The 17,170-nt window shown below is 44.5% G+C and overlaps 1 protein-coding gene across 5 annotated transcripts in view; it reads right to left on the bottom strand.

Annotated features, from left to right (window-relative positions):
• trim37 (tripartite motif containing 37) overlaps positions 1-17,170 on the bottom strand; it is an 18,205-nt gene continuing 1,035 nt past the window's right edge. For 2 of the 5 annotated variants that reach the window (XM_072659548.1, XM_072659549.1), the window contains exons 2-25: positions 16,726-17,170; positions 15,502-15,603; positions 14,359-14,399; positions 14,132-14,248; positions 13,679-13,766; positions 13,274-13,396; positions 12,579-12,702; positions 12,403-12,491; positions 10,318-10,442; positions 9,790-9,840; positions 9,488-9,569; positions 8,721-8,797; positions 8,270-8,449; positions 7,923-8,037; positions 7,488-7,709; positions 7,108-7,244; positions 4,178-4,260; positions 3,894-4,067; positions 3,481-3,765; positions 3,015-3,173; positions 2,306-2,492; positions 1,819-1,931; positions 1,314-1,466; positions 1-142 (exon numbers count right to left, since the gene is read on the bottom strand). The exon at positions 16,726-17,170 is cut by the window's right edge. In XM_072659548.1, coding sequence (XP_072515649.1) covers positions 84-142; positions 1,314-1,466; positions 1,819-1,931; positions 2,306-2,492; positions 3,015-3,173; positions 3,481-3,765; positions 3,894-4,067; positions 4,178-4,260; positions 7,108-7,244; positions 7,488-7,709; positions 7,923-8,037; positions 8,270-8,449; positions 8,721-8,797; positions 9,488-9,569; positions 9,790-9,840; positions 10,318-10,442; positions 12,403-12,491; positions 12,579-12,702; positions 13,274-13,396; positions 13,679-13,766; positions 14,132-14,248; positions 14,359-14,399; positions 15,502-15,603; positions 16,726-16,746 — 2,907 coding nt within the window. In that variant the 5' untranslated portion in view covers positions 16,747-17,170 and the 3' untranslated portion in view covers positions 1-83. The remainder of the gene's footprint in view (positions 143-1,313; positions 1,467-1,818; positions 1,932-2,305; positions 2,493-3,014; positions 3,174-3,480; positions 3,766-3,893; positions 4,068-4,177; positions 4,261-7,107; positions 7,245-7,487; positions 7,710-7,922; positions 8,038-8,269; positions 8,450-8,720; positions 8,798-9,487; positions 9,570-9,789; positions 9,841-10,317; positions 10,443-12,402; positions 12,492-12,578; positions 12,703-13,273; positions 13,397-13,678; positions 13,767-14,131; positions 14,249-14,358; positions 14,400-15,501; positions 15,604-16,725) is intronic. The other 3 variants (XM_072659547.1, XM_072659552.1, XM_072659551.1) reach the window with 3 other exon arrangements.

Genomic DNA, 17,170 nt, shown 5'->3' with positions numbered 1-17,170 from the left:
TCACACACACACACACACACACACACACACACACACACACACACACACACACACACACACACACACGGTCTGCAGTCCACTCATCACCTCTCCGTGGTGTCTCCAGTCACAAAGCTCAGATCATCCGCCATCAGCTGCTCACCTGAAACGCACACAGAGACACATCTATATGTATAGGGATCTACACTATATGGACAAAAGTATTGGGACACCTGCTCATTCTTCTTCCCTTTTCCAGGGTAGAAGACTTTCTACTAGATTTTGGAGGAACATTGCTGTGAGGATTTGATTGTATTCAGCAACAAGAACATTAGTGAGGTCAGAACACTAAACAAAAGGTTTTCCCCCAGTCTAAGGGAACCTGCTGACCACGCAAAGAACCATTTAAGGTAACATTATTGTAGCTGTGACACTCCCAAAAGAAGAACCTGGTTTTAGGAGTGTATGAAGTCAGGAGCACCTAGTAGGTCCTGAAGGCAAGTTCTGCTTTTATGCAGTTTTACTACAAAGTATCCAACTGAAATACTTTTAACTCCATCCGTATCAAAATGACTGCAGTGAGGAGGCAGGTACCTGACTCTTGTAGACCTGCCCACAGAGAGAAGCAGCTAAAAGGCTGCTCTGCTAAGTGACTCAAGTGCAGCCTTCTTTGAACACTAAGCCAGAATGATATTTAACATCATTTGGGCTAATTATCCCGCGTGACGGGTGTTTATTTTGAAACCGTTTGTGTGTAATGGCACATAATGAAGCACTGGGAGATAATTGTGACAGACTCAGTTCAAGCATCCATTAAATACCGGGAGGGATAAGAGAGATATCCTGGTATTATTACATAATACCATTTTCTCCAACATGCTTCACAGACTTCTGCTGTAATCTACAGCCGAGAGGCTTTACTGAAGAGGATAGGGTTCAGGCGGTTCTCAAAGCAGCTGTTCATCATCCAAAATAGCAATCATGAAGGCACTGAACGACCTAGGATTTAACAAACTACTCAGCTGCGCAAAGAGACGAGAATAACTAAATAAGCAGCTTTTCATGGATGTTTTTGTTTAAAAGTAGACTTAGTCCAAACATTAAAGAATATTATTGAATAGCATTATTATTATTATTATTATTATTATTATTATTATTATTATTATTATAACTGTCAATAATCAAATAATACTCTGATCAATGCAGTTGAATGACCACCTTCAAAAGTTTCAGAAAATAATCTTTCATAAAGAGACAGTAACAAGAAAATGGATTCAGCAGCATCCTCCTTCAAAAACATGGATGAAATGCATTAAAATGGACGTGTTTTTTACCTGGACAGGCGAGTGCGTCATACTGACGTTCTCCAGACTGCAGAGCCACTGCCTCATCCTCATTCTCGCACTCCGTCTCACACTCCGCCTCACTGTCACTGCTCATTCCTGCCAACAGGTGAGGAGACTGCTTCTGACACAAGAGCCCTGATACTGAGACACAGACACACATGCAAGTGCACAAATCAGTGAAAGCCTAGCCGTTGTCTAGCAGGTAGAAGTGATTACTATAAAAAAAAATGAGCTCTGTGGTTCTCTCTGGGTATAAAGTCCTGCTGAAACGAGCAGAGAAACTGTGTGGATGCGGTGTCTGAAGATGTTTTAATCAACACATGCAGTAGTTGATGATTAACTAAGAAATGTTCATGTAATTACATCTAAATAGTATGTAATATAGTAATATGCAAACAAACGCATTATGAAATACTAGTAATAGTACAGCAGCAGTGTTCAAAATCTCTCTTCTGCTGTTTGCAGAGACTGTGCGTGTGAGGTGGTGCGTCACCTTCATCAGATCTTGAGTTTGCAGGCGGCTCGGTGAGCGTGAGCAGTGACTGGCGCACTTCGACGGGTCCCTCAGGCTCGCAGTCTAAAGATCCGTCTGTCAGCAGCCCCGCCCTGAGAGACAGAAAGAGGAAGAGTGAGCTACAGGAGGGTGAACCATGTTCAGATGAGGCTGTGTTTCCATCAGATTAGTAGAAGACAATGAAGGTGTTCGTCACGCTGGTAAAAACACCTGTGAAAGATGGAGGGAGTTTACACAGAGATCCTCACCGCTGCTGCTGTGTTTGTGCTCTTGTGATGAAATAGAGTCACAAAACAAAGACACTGGCGAACACAACAGCTCAAACAAACAAACAACACCGGTAATACACTATATGTCCAAATGTTTGTGGACACCCCTTCTAATTCATGCATTCACAGCTACATTTAGTCTAGTCCCAATCAAAGTTAACATTCTGCCATAATCGATGCTAATTGTTTAGTGTTACCCCAAAGAGGGCGTCCTGCGCTGCTTGGCGCCTGTCGGGGGCACTCCGTTCAGAGCAGGAAGGCTGAATGCGTCAGACGCTCCATACAGAGACTCATCAGGTTTGGTGCCAGGGTGCTTGTCAGAGGAGCACGAGGTGCTGGGCAGAGACGACGGAGAGCCATGCAGACTGTGGGACTTCATTGAACCTGAAACACAGTAGAGGAGAAGAGTTACTGCACTACATCTAAGGACTGGGCTATTCAGTCCCAACCGTATTCTCAAAAATGTGCTTAAATCGGTGTTACAATAATTACATTACAAAAAATGTCCACAAACATTTGGACATGTAGTGACAGAAAATAGAAAAACACAAACTTTAAAGTTTTAAAGTTTGTTAAAATATTTCAGACAGAATCCCAAGTAGCTAAAAGGTCAGACGCTCCATCTAAGCATGGGTGAAGCCACAGAGGCTGTGCCTATGTCCCAAACCGCACACTACTGTGCTCAACAGTGTGTAAAATAGTGCAGTGCTATTAGCAGACCATCTGCAGTGGGTTTAGTGCAGCAGTGGTTTTGGACACAGCCTGTGGTTAAGGAGCTGATTTGAGGTCTTTTAACCACAGCGATGATCAGTTTAAATATGCATGATTCATGTATGTCCAAATTGGAGGGACTGGCTAATCTAGTGGCTAAGTTTTGAATCAGGGAGATGTAGAGTGTATACTGACTGTCTGCAGTGGAGGGTCCCTCTCTGGGGCAGAGGTTTGGATCCAAAGCTGCGTCTCCTCCTCTTAGTTCCTTTTCTCCAGGCTCTCCGGACCTGCGCAAAGAAAGGCCTCCCACTGCCCCGCCCACTTCCTGCTTAGGGGAACCGGCCTTCTTCCCACCTAAAAGCAACAAATAATGGAACTTATTTAGCCCAGAGGTGGATCATAAAATACAAAATGTAAATGTACTAAATGTAAAACAGGTCCAAATGTGCCATTTTGTGCCTTATTCAGAAAGCTGTGCAGGCCGGAACACTCCTTATAACTTCAGTGTTGGTGGGTGATGCTAAACTGCTGTAGGCTGAAAAGTAATATATGGACTTAGTGGATTGAGGGGACCCAAGTCACATATTGACTGACTTGAGACTCAACAGAGTTAACTAATGTACTAATGAAATAATGAACTATTCCGTGGTTTTGTTTGTACCATGCCGGCTGTGCCGTGATGCGCCATGAGTTTTAAACAGCAGGTCCAGTTCACTGGGTTTCCTTCTGGCTGATGCTTCTGGCTCAGCTGGGGGTCCATGGTCCAGGGGAGCCACCCGAGGGTCCACCACACTGCGGGCCTCCAGCTGCCCCTTCACATCCGACATTTTACTGCGCACCTCTGCCATCTGGGCCTTTAGCCGGGTCAGCACGCCAGAGTCCGGCACGGACCGTCGCACTGCCTGTGGGCGGCGCTCACGTTCCTTACGGGACGGAAGCGCAGCAGCTGGACACACACAGTGGGGACAGAGTCCAAAATACAACAGAGGCTGATGACCACCAGAATCCAAACAACCAACAGTTACGCCACAGCAATGTGCTAATCTGACCAGCGCAGGTCAGAACATTTCTTACCTTGGTTGTGAAGCAGTGACGCCGGCGGCCGTGGCTGCATCCCCCATAGCGACTCTACATGGCTGCGGTCCTTCAGGTCCAGCAGCTGGATCAGGATGACCGGGTCGATCTCCAGCAGACTGGCTGAGGCTCCTGCCCCTCTCCTCAATCCGCGAACACCTGCACTGGAGCCTCCTGACCACCGGGGGAGACAATCAGTGCACTCTGGATTACTTCATGTGCATGAAAAGATTTAGGAGAGATGAAGTGAATGTGTGGATGCAGTTTCTGGTAAAGAAAATCACCTGTGGCCCCCATGATGTCATCAGGCAGCTCCCCCTCCTCCAGGTCCAGATTTCCACTATATTCAACATCATTCTCTCCAGACCTGCAGACAAGACCATATCTCAGAACCAGTGTGATTATGCCTTTATCTATAAACATGAACAAACTATCACTTTATAATGCAAAGCATCTAAACGCAGTCCGGGAGGAAGGTTCAGGTTTCCCGCAGCAGGTTTAGGGGCTGTAATCAGCCTCGAACGGGTCTGAGAGATTTAGAAACGTGGAGGAACAGAATGCTGCAGTCTGTGATGAGCAAGAACAAGGGCTGGGGATAGCGGACCCTCACTGAGTGGGAGGGGGCTGTTTGTGTGTGGGGAACACATGCACTGTGTGTGTGTGTGTGTGTGTGTGTGTGATGAGTCAGTCCTCTCCAGCGGTTGTCCACCCTGCACTCAGAATGCTGCTGTATTAATAGATGCTTAAAAGCACCAACTCTACAGCACTAACAAATAACAGCACCCGGTCAAAAAGACAGAAACCCCCACCCATATCCCTCTCGCTCTCTTGCTCTCTCTCTCTCAACAACAATCCACCATAAGCAGTTTTATGTGCACCCACTGGCATTCTTCTGGATTTATCTTAGTGCCGCCCTCTGAAGTCAAGCCTATAAGGGGGTACGGGTGGAGCCGTTTTGCCTCTATAGGAATCATCACCCGCAGAACTATATACATAGCAAATGTTTGTGGACACCCCTTTAAGCTGCACCCATTGCTGACACAGATGTGCAAATGCATACACAGCTTGTCTAGTCCCTTTAGAGAAGTTCCACCAATAGAATAGGACTCTCTGGAGCAGATCAACATCATGACCCTATTGGCTCCATGCTGCCTAATGCCAGGCGTGGGCTAGAGGGGTATAAAGCCCCCCAGCATTGAACTGTGGAGCAGTAGAGGAGCTGTGTGTTGGGGGGAGGGCAAAACTCTTCATACAATATCAGTACCAGAACTCACTGATGCTCTCCAGCTTGTGACACTGAATAAAATCAAAATCATCATCATCATAGTAATCATCTTCACAGCAACGTTCCAACATCTACTATAAAGTCTTACCGGAAGAGTAGATGTTGTTACTACAGCAGAGGGGGGCAAACTCACTATGAATACCATTGAGTTCAAAAGAAAGACTGAAAGAGGAGGAGCAGGTGTCCATATACTTTTGGACAGGTAGTGTTTCTGCATACTTCGGTGCTGCTGCATGTTTTGTGGAGTATGTGGAGACGAGTGAGAACAGTGGGGGTTTTGAGCACAGCTAGAATAGATGGATGGATGGAAGGAAGCCTGGACTAAAGCTAGCATGAAGAGCCCGACAGCGAATCAAATCGCTGGAAAGAGAGAGGAATCAGAGTGGTGTCAGAGAGCGAGGGAATGTGTGTGGGTGAGAGAATGAGTGTTCATGTGAGCGTGACTGTGTGTGTGTGTGTGTGTGTGTGTGTGTGTGTGTAAGGGAGAGGATGAGGACAGGCGTGTGTAAGCAGAAGGCAGGAGCTCGAATGATGACTCATTCGTCTCATCTGGTTTGAGTGCTCTGTCTGTGTGTGTGTGTGTGTGTGTGTATACACACGCACACTAAGCAGGTGGTAGCTAGCAGCAGGAGCATGAACATGTGAGGCGGTGACACCTCACTACAGATACTCAACCACTCCTCCAGATCCCAAAATCACAGCTTACACACTCCAAACCTGGCTTTTAACTCACGATGACAGATATGAAATAAATAAATAAATAAATAAAGAGCAGAAAAGCCCTGCTTTTATTAGACAGAGCAGAGGAGAATGAATAGTGGGTGCATGCTGCCTACTTACGTTACTCTAGTACCAGTGACTCCAATATCAAACGCCAAGATCACTGGGAAAACCTGAACCAGCAGAGGCTGTGTCTCAAATTGCTTCATGCCCCCTACACAGTGCACAGTGCGCCGTTGATGTGAAAGGCTTCTACTCTCAAATAACGCACTCTGCTCAAGGTTGCTGTTGAAACTAAATGCGTTCCCTTTTCATTACTGACTTAGGCCCCGTCCACATGTGTATAGATGTTGAACACTTGAATGAGCACACTAGCCTTGTATGTGGTGACAGTACCTTATAAAGAGAGACTCTGATAGAACAGCTTTTACATTTATTCATATGTGGAAATCTGAAATCTAGTGCTGTCTGCATGTAATTTTCTGATACATGTAGTTCACTACACAGGGAGTAAGGAGGTACTTGAGATTCAGCCAGACACATGCATGCGTTGTGATGTTTTTCATACAGCTCCGTTTTCCACGTCCACATCTCCACCTTGGAGAGCGCGTTCAAAAAGCTCAGTTTTCAGATGTATCATGTGGACTGGAGACCAAGACGGCCAAAAAAACAATAATTTTTACAAAATATTTGGATACTTGTGGACAAGGCCTAAGAGCATTTATCACTATTGATTTATTTTCTGGACCAAGAAGCGCTGGATATTACTGTTTTGGGGTTCTGCTTGAAGTGGAGTTGTGGGTTTGGATTATTTTGTCATGTGACTGCTTTAACTTATCACCTGCCCATCTGCAACCTTCTCCTCTGAGAGAAGCCCCTTGTCTGCAGGTGTTCCTGCACGGTGAAATGACCCACGAAAGCGTTGTTCTTCACTACTGTAGTGTTTTTAAAAGAAAATAATGAGCGTTAAACAGATCAACCCATGTCCTACTATTTTGCAAAAATGTGCTCAGAAAAGGGACGCTAAAAACTGTGCCAATGATGCACAGTTCGTATTGAATTCTTCTGTGTGAAAGCAAAGCAGTACTAAGGACCCCTGCCCTCAACTTCCAGAATTGGTCCCGGGTGGTGACTTGTACTTGGGTGTGAAAAACCTCTAAATGAATAGATAATAAGGGTCTTGGAAGTGCACATGCTGGTGATACTCACATGGTTTCCTCATCAATGTCATTCTCTTCAGTGTTACTCGTTGCCGTGGAGCTGCCGGATGTGCTGCTGCCATCCAGCGGGTTTACATCCTCATCTCCGGTCAGGCAGTCCACCTCCAGATCACCATCAGACAGCTCCTAAATCATACACACAACTATTCATACAAAGACCTGAAACTATTCAATTAGATTGAAAAGTCTATAGCTAAACATTAATAACACCCTATAAACTCTAAGCGTAGGTATTGTGATCTATACCTAGATTTAGGCTACAGCCTCTCATCAGAGTTTAAAAGGATTTCAATAAATCTGACCCCAGACTCTGAGAAGATCTGTTGAAGATAATCATTAGTTCTCTACTTCTTCTAAATCAGTTCTTACATTAGAGTCATCCTGCTGGGTCTTCTCCTCTTCCTCCTCCTCTTCTTCCTCTTTTGTCTCAGCTGTAGACGTCTGGTTCCCCTCTTCTGCCATGGAGCTTTTCCCAGGCCGTGAGTCGCGGCTGGACGGTCCAGCAGAGGCGGTGGTGGGGGGGCAGAGGCGGCGGTCTGGTGGAGAGGAGCTCCGAGACTTCTGCCGGCGGAAGAGCTCTATAGCCAGCCTCTGAGAGAAACCGAAACACAGCAGTGAGGGGGTTGTGTGCACTGTAGGGCTGTAACAGTTGGTTAAGGCCACAGAGATGCTCTAAAACGCTCTAGGCCAAATCAACAAAACAGATTATCAAAATGTGGAATTGCATCAAAACTTGATTTGAGCAATAATATTTAATATAATAGTCATTCTGTCTCTGTGTTCTCCAAGGACTCCTGCACTCACCTCTTTCAGATTGTTGATCTGCTGAATGTAGCTGGACTGGGCCGCCTCCAGCTGGGTGATGTACCAGTACTGATCACGGCATTTCTGGAAGAAGGTTGGTGACCGCACTTGATACCTAATATAAAATATTATAAAATATCCATTATAGTTTAGTCATCAATAAACGATACACTGTGATACACTGTAAATGTTTGTGGATGTTGAGCTGTGGGGCAGTGGAAGAACTGTGCGCTCTGGAACGATGGTGGAGGAGCTCCAGCCAGTACTTTTGAATGCTGCTTTCAAGGCACAATAAATACATAAAATAGACATAAATTCTCAGCAGTCCATGAAAGTCTGTAATGCACCTGAGTATCAGCGTGTCCGTCTGCATGTTGAGGTAACCCTCGCTGGCCAGCAGGTCCAGCCTGAAGAAGCGGTTATACCCCCAGCACTCCCCGACCTCAAAGTCGGACGCAAACTCCCGGATGATGTTTTTGGAGGGGTCATTGGAAGCCTGATGCACCATCTCCACCCGATACTCGTACCTGCAAAAAGAACTACCGTTAAAGCGACCGTAAGTATGTATTTTTGCTGATCAGCCAAGGCATGCCTGTGTCTTTACCTACAGCACTAAACGTAGCTAACAAGCCTAGAAGGCCGATATCCCACCTCTTAGCATGGTGTTAACTGCAATCACACTCTTGCGGAGTTTTAAGCTACTCCATGTACTTTTGTCCATTTCTACACAAAAAATACTTTGCAGAAAGGCAGTGCTGTAGCTGGAGTAACTATAAAGAGGTGAAAAAGACCACCTACTTGGACGTCTCTGGGAGTCCAGCTGACAACTCCAAAAAAACAGAGAGGTAATTTCCCCGAACAACGCCATTCCCATCCTAAAGTACACACACGGACAGGGAGTCACGCCAGCTGCAGAGATTAGTGAACAACCTTTACGCCTTACGATTTAAAGCTTAGTCTTGATACACTATATGGCCAAATGTTTGTGGACACCCCTTTCTAATGAATGACACAGATGTGCAAATGCATACACAGATTGTCTAGCCTCTGTAGAGAAGTACTGCCAATAGAATAGGACTCTCTGGAGCAGATAAACATCATGACCCTATTAGCACCATGCTGCCTAATGCCAAGCGTGGGCTAGAGGGGTATAAAGCCACCCCGGCATCAATGAGCTGTGGAGCAGTGGAGGAACTGTGTTCTCTGGAATGATGGTGGACATCCAGTATTTTTGACTTGGAATTGGGAATGATGAGGTGGGGTGGTGATCAATCATCCAACATCCTGACCTCACTAACGCCTCACAGCAATGCTCCTCCAAAATCTAAGAGAAAGTCTTCCGCCCTGGACTGTAGAGACAGTTACTCCAACAAAAGCTGGATAAACTCTTAATACCGTTGATTTCAGAAGAATGCTTCTTCTAAATGTCCCAATACTTTTGTCCATATAGTGCAGCTTCTTAGCTGTGAAAAACTTGTTAGTTTAGGTTCATTTATTATAAAACTAACAGTGTGTTTCTACACATTACTCACAGGCCACAGACAGAGAAACATAAAAGGTCTTACAGGGTAAACCTTCAGTCTCCAGCAAAGTCCTGACACCTGGAGAGGAGGGCTATACACAGGGTCTGCTCTCTGCCTCAGGGTACTGCATAAACACACACACACACACACACACACACACACACACACACACACACACACACACACACACACACACACCTCAAATCAAACGTTCTAACTTAAACCTCCCTCACATGTGATAAAGTAAGACGTGTCTCTAAAGCCTGTCCAGCCTCACAACAGAAGCTACGGAGAACAACACGATTATATGCAGGGCCCACAGAGGGGAATAAGAAGATTCCTACCTGAAGTTTGCCAAAACAAAGGTGCTGGAGTCATAAGCAGGAACAAGCTCACTGTGGGCAGACGGGAAGAGAAGGACAGAGGGAGCGATCAGTGATGACGGATGATCTCTTTCACAAAGCAGGATTTCTCTGTTAGGCAGATAACTAAAGACAGAACTCGAGCCTATCCAGTAGCAGAGGAGGCCAGGGTTATCAGACAATCCTCACTTTGGCCTTACATTAAATCCAGCTCTACTAATAAATCCTGCTTTGTATATGTATGGCATCACTGCGTATTTCAGGGCCTCAGGGTTCAGGCAAACACATAATGAATAAATAATATATAGAAACCTGTAACATATTACAAAAACATTGTAACTGATTAAAATACTAAAACAGAGTTGAAGCATGAGAAGCAGTGACAATCAGAATTATGCAATCAAATCCTCACAGCAATGCTCCTTCAATGCTTCGAAAGCCTTCCCTGGACATATATATATAATCACCCTGTTTCAGTACATGGTGCCGTGTGTAAGGTGTTTGGGTCACCTGGTGAAGTCAGGGGGCACGGGCGTTGTGACAAAGGACTGCATGGGCTTCCTGTGGACCTGCTGGAACATCAGCAGGATTTCCGGACTTTTAGAGATCAGCTCACTCTTACTGCATGACCGCAACTGTGACAACACACCCGGGAACAGCAGCATATTGGGCATAAGTGGTTATAATATTTTGGCTCATCAGATGTGAATGTACACAAAACATCACAACCGAGTGAATAACTGGTTTACATCACTTTACTTGGATGGTCCATGATAGAGGTCTTGTGGACGCTCACCTGATATTCAACTAACATTTAACTTCATCGGTATTCAATGCAACTCAACTGCAAGCTGAATGACTGTAGTAAATGTAACCCTAAACTTAAATGTAACCTTAAATCTAACCCAAACACTGAATCTAACCCTGACATCTTACACCCTAACCGTAAATCTAATCCTAAACCCTCAACCCTAAATCTAACCCTAAACCCTCAACCCTAAATCTAGCCCCAAACCCTCAACCCTAAATCTAGCCCCAAACCCTCAACCCTAAATCTAGCCCCAAACCCTCAACCCTAAATCTAGCCCCAAACCCTCAACCCTAAATCTAACCCTGGCCCTAAACCTTACATCTTACACCCTAACCTTAAATCTAACCCTAAACCCTCAACCCTAAATCTAACCCTAAACCCTCAACCCTAAATCTAGCCCCAAACCCTCAACCCTAAATCTAACCCTGGCCCTAAACCTTACATCTTACACCCTAACCTTAAATCTAACCCTAAACCCTCAACCCTAAATCTAACCCTAAACCCTCAACCCTAAATCTAGCCCCAAACCCTCAACCCTAAATCTAACCCTGGCCCTAAACCTTACATCTTACACCCTAACCTTAAATCTAACCCTAAACCCTCAACCCTAAATCTAGCCCCAAACCCTCAACCCTAAATCTGGCCCCAAAAGCCCAACCCTAAATCTGGCCCCAAACCCTCAACCCTAAATCTGGCCCCAAACCCTCAACCCTAAATCTGGCCCCAAACCCTCAACCCTAAATCTGGCCCCAAACCCTCAACCCTAAATCTGGCCCCAAACCCTCAACCCTAAACCTGGCCCCAAACCCTCAACCCTAAACCTGGCCCCAAACCCTCAACCCTAAATCTGGCCCTAAACCCTCAACCCTAAATCTGGCCCTAAACCCTCAACCCTAAATCTGGCCCTAAACCCTCAACCTTAAATCTGGCCCTAAACCCTCAGCCCTAAATCTAACCCTAAACCCTCAGCCCTAAATCTAACCCTAAACCCTCAACCTTAAAACTGGCCCTAAACCCTCAACCTTAAAACTGGCCCTAAACCCTCAACCTTAAATCTAGCCCTAAACCCTCAACCCTAAAACTAGCCCTAAACCCTAAATCTAACCCTAAACCCTCAACCCTAATTTTAACCCTGGCCCTAAACCCTCAACCCCAATTTAAACCTGGCCCTAAACCCTCAACCCTAATTTTAACCCTGGCCCTAAACCCTCAACCCTAATTTTAACCCTGGCCCTAAACCTTACATCTTACACCCTAACCTTAAATCTAAAATAACTCTTTAAATCTAAATCTAAACCTAAACCTAACCCTGTAATCAACTCTAAATCCTAAACCTAAGCATAACCTCAACCTTAAATCTAACCCCAAACCCTCAACCTAACCATAGAAGGGTAAGTTTAAGGTTAGGGTGCAGAGTTACAATTAATAGACAATCATTAAGGTTCAAATTAGAGTTCAGTTGTATTTAAGAGACATTCAGTTGAATGTCAGGTGAGGCATCTATAATAGACAATCCAAGTATCCCAAAGTGATCCCATGACTTGTATATGAATCAAATGAAAATGAAAAAACAGCTTTTAGAGATGATCAAGTAATTCTGTGCTACATTAGCTGATAGTTAATAGGCTGTAACTGGATTGCTTTAGTGTTGTTTTTGTAATGTTAATATTTTTGTCCCACTCTAGCCCTGGTTGTAGTGTATCCCAGAACAAACATTTAGTTGATCAATATAGTTAAAGGAGTTAAAGTTCAACTTAAAGAAGTGTGTGGGTGTGTCTTTTCACCACTTCTGTGGATCCCCCCACCTGGTGCTCCACCTCCTGCAGCAGAGACTCCAGCAGCTCCGTCTCCTGAGTGAGAGACGTCTTCTGGCCTGGTAAACAGACACATTTTAACAGACTAAGACCACCTTCTACAGTCTAACACACGCAGTCTAAACACTGAGAGACGTCAGACATACCCATCAGTGTGATGAGTTTGTTCTTGAGCTGATTATCCAGTCGAGCGATCATCATCTCCACAGCGTTCCTGATCTCTCGCACACGCTCGTCCTTCGCTCCCCGCACTGCCTCCACGTTCTTCTCCTGAGGAGCACACACACACACACCATGGTTAATTCCAACACACATTACCTTCACAGTGTTACACAGTGATATTAGTACTATAAGACCAGTGTCACAGTAATGATTAATAAACAGTCCAGCTGCACAGTTCTACAAGCAGTCAGACCTCAACTAAATCATAACAGACAACAAAACCATCACTTGGAGAACTGCAGTGCCCCCTGGTGGACATTTCTCCCAGCTTTACAAATTAACAGGTTTAAGCTGCAGGAGTCACAGTGACTTTCTAAAGCTGAATCAGAGAACGACCACAGAAGGATGTAAAGGAAGAGACAGAGAAAAAACAGGCCGATAGAGAACAGAGGAGAAGCAGACAAGAAAAGAACTGGATGAAAGATGAGCGAAGAACAGAGGAGAACCACAAACAAACAACTCCAGAGATAGTTTGGGACCAGACTAAGACCACCTCCTTTCAAGAGTCTCGTGTGGTCGTTTTGGTTGGACTGAAAGGTGCAGATGTGAAAAGGCTCTTAGATACCAGACTACTATTATCGCTTTAATAGGAGTGTGGCTGCTGTATGTGTTCACCCACCACTTCCTGTACAAGACTGATGAGCTCCATGAGCCGGCGGCGGAGTTTGGCCACTTCCTCATTGACCTTTGTCACATGCTGCTCATAGATTTCAGCTAGTGGTTTAAACGTATGTCCTCCGTGCTGAGGAGAAGAAAAAAAAAGACAACAACAATAACAACATGATGCTTCTCTACAGGAGCTAGACAGGCTGTGTGTGCATTTGCACATGTGCCAGCAGTAGGTGGAACTAAAAGTAGCTGAAGGTGTGTCCACAAATATTTGGACATATAGTGCATCAATGATTTATACCACTGTAAAACTAAATAGTATTATAATAAACATGTCGCTCATGTTTTCAGCTCGTCTCTGTCCACTGCACCACAAGTCACTCCAATACAGAACATAGGGACATTAGCTTCGTACCATTCCTCCCCAGAGAGCACACTGGTGACAGATGCACTTTTTACAGGTCCAACAGAACACGCTCAGCTTCTCATGATGGTTTTCACATCTGTAAGAAAACCAGATGGATGGAACACACATCAATAAACCTGCAAGTATGTCTTGCTTATTCAAATTAAGCTCCTATAAAATACTAGAGGCCAGTGCTGAGGCCTTTAAACCCATTTATACCCCACACTAGGCATTTAGAGACTCCCGAGCATCATGTTCTTTTGGTCAGTGCTTTTCCATGGGAATTAAACAAGCTGTGTGCGAACGCCAGTGCAGCTTAAATCAGCTAAATTAATTAATTATAAGGTGTCCACAAACATTTGGACATGTTTATATATGATTGTTTTTACCTGTTTTCCATTATTTATGTTAATAAAACATATCTGATCTCAGTGTGCAGTGTCTGTATAGAGTGAGGCTCACTTGTCTTTGTCGTTTTCTTCATGTTTGGTGAGGTTACATAGCTGCAGTGTGTCCAGCTGCTGGGTCACTTCCTCCGCCCAGCGACAATTCACCAACTCCCGGAGCTGCAGTGGAGCGCTACACCCCCCACACAATACCATCAGTCAGCATCAGCATCAGTGAGTAGCATCAGTCTACTCTGCCATCTCATTACAGAGCCAGCTTTACAGCAGAGCTGCGGGACTTACCGGCAATGTGGACACTGGGCTCTCTGCTCAGTCAGCCAGCGCTGTTACAGAGAGAGAGAGAGAGAGAGAGAGAGAGAGAGAGAGACAGAGAGAGAGAGAAACCACAAACAGTTACTGCCTTTAAAATGATGTATAAATGACAGCTGGAATTTTATCAATACTATTTTCATGAATAAATATCCCACACACCCAATGTCAGTGTTATCATCCATTAAAACAGCAGGCTCAGACAGAAAATCAGAAACACCACTAATACACTAATAACAGCCACTGGCTCGTCTCTACTAGTGGATAAAAGTGTGTGTGTTAACTTGAATGCTGATTGATCAACACCATAACTCTGTTTCTGCAGCAAAAACTAATAAATCATGTTTAAATCAATTTACTGTAGCTTGACATATTGCATTATATTGAGCATATCACAAATCACAGTAGGGTCGTGTCGTGGGAGCTGCAGAGATTCCCAGCCCCAACACTACATCTGTGATCGCAGTACGCCTTACAGTACCTTAAAACTCACTGGTGAATCAGTGACGTGTTACGGTTACAGACTGGCCTGGCCAATCAACGTAAAAATAACATCCTTCTGTTGGGTTACAACAACACCCTGAATCATCAGGATGCTCAGAGCACACAGTCAACGCAGTAAACCTGACATTGCAATAATTCCATATCTGTGATATATATGTATATTGCAATGTTTAAAAAAAAATACAGGAAACTTCACCAGAAGTCACCAATAATCAATGATCCAACATGTCTTGATCTTAATAATGCACTGTGTGGCCAGATTTGTAGTAACATTAAATATTATGTGCCTTGCAAGACACTGCTTGTCCTGCAATGTGACTGTTGTGTATGTGCACATTGTGGTGATGATGATGATGATGCTGAAACGATGTTCTGTGCAGGCTCATTTGTTCAGTTCAGGTAGTTCTGATATTAGCATTGAAAAGATGTTGCAATAAAAAAGGCAAGGTATTTCACAAAGCCAGATTTCTCAGTTTAGCCTAAAGTAAAGTCTGCCCAATTAGAAAAGAGCTGAAGGACAATCCTACAGCAAAGTCCATAACCTTCCAAAAGTTTATAAAAACACACCCATTTTCGGTGTGTGCGCACGTGCGGGTGTGTATGTGTACGAACCCGTATGCAGCTGAAACAGCAGAGTTTGGAGCAGTGAGGGCAGAGGCGAGCATCTCGCAGCTTCTCCATGCAGATGAAGCAGCGGAACACCTCCGCTATACTCTAACAGGAGACAGAGAGAGAGAATACACACATTGTGTAGGTGATGTGACAAATATACACACAAGTAAGAAACCTAACTAGTAGTAACCCAAATATAACCCCTGTCTCTCAGCAGTGAGAGAGTTTTTACTGTAGAAGCAGCAGCAGATCAGATAAAGCAGGTGAACATGAATCCAGTAAAAAGGAGAAACAAGAGCTTCTCATTCTGAAGAAAGAAAGTAGTGAGATCTTGTCGGTGAGCTAGTCTAAAGAACAGAGCTCGGTTCCTCCAGGGTTCTCCTGGAAGCGTGGAGGATGTGTTCACCTCCATCAGCAGCAGCAGCAGCAGCAGCAGCAGCTCACCTGATTTACCATCATTAAGCCCTGATTTACCACCAAACCAGGTGCTGATCTGAGGAGAACTCTAAATAATACTAGACTCCATGAGGAGAACTTTAGAGATGTTGTGATGATGAACACAGTGATGGAGAACCTCCACCACTTTCTGTAGGAGTGTTATTATTAGTGTTTACTGATAACAGAGATAAACACTTACTGTTCAGATCAGCAGCTTAATATACATATATAAAATATATATAATTCATATACATGCAGCTGGGGCATAAGGGTTAGGGAAGCAGATTTGGGTCAGAAGGTCCCTGGTTTGATCCCCTGAACCTGATTTCACAAACGAGGTAGCGCTGGGCAAGGAACCCAAATTTCTATTGCTCCGCAGGCGCCACTCTGGGAGTGTGTGCTCACTGCCCTAATCACTAGTCAGTGTGTGTGTGTGTGTGTGTGTGTGTGTGTGTGTGTGTGTGTGTGTGTGTATTCATGGTCACAGATGGGTTAAATGCAGAGGTTGAATTTTGATGCTCAGTATTGCCAGAACTTGTTGCTAAGCTATAATCAGCTGTAGCCTACAATCTCAGAAGGTTTCCAAAGCTTTTATCTGGAAAAATCTGGAAAGGATGAATCTGGACGTTTCAGCGTGAAGCACCGTCACCACTGAAATACAATTTAGTCCAACACTGGGCATAACCCAGTTCACCCATCCAGAGAGCGGCACCTGACCGCTCTGCGCCCCATATTGTGATAAATTATGATAAAACCATATAAAACAAAAACACACATTCTACCCACCTCAACACTCTGCTCATCCATGTCAGCCAGTTTTATCTGTATTAGGAGACGAACCGTGGTCCTTGTGAACGATCCCCAGCAGAGCTGATGTCATTATGGAGAAAGACAGAAGAAAAGCTGGTGTTTAGATAAGAGAGCACTATTGATTAAGCCGGTTCAACACCAGCGACCTGCGCGCAAACCTGAAACAGCTGACCACGAAAACAAGCACCTGCAGGATTTCTGACCAATGCCTGAAAATATCGTTTTAAAACAAAAGACGAGGCTGATTACTCCTAATTAAGTGAATTAAGAATATTTTTTGTGCAAACTTTATCAAAATTATCCTTTACTGTTCCAAAAAAAATAACCAGTTCACAGCCTGATTCAATTTAGCTTTGGAGGTGAGGTTACGCTATATGTCCAAATGTTTGTGGACGCTCCTTCTAATAAACGCACTCAGCTA

Source organism: Salminus brasiliensis, chromosome 16, assembly GCF_030463535.1.
Source record: "Salminus brasiliensis chromosome 16, fSalBra1.hap2, whole genome shotgun sequence".
Taxonomy (NCBI): domain Eukaryota; kingdom Metazoa; phylum Chordata; class Actinopteri; order Characiformes; family Bryconidae; genus Salminus; species Salminus brasiliensis.
Note: the sequence above shows the minus strand (reverse complement) of the source record. Positions and strands in the feature narration are given on the sequence as shown.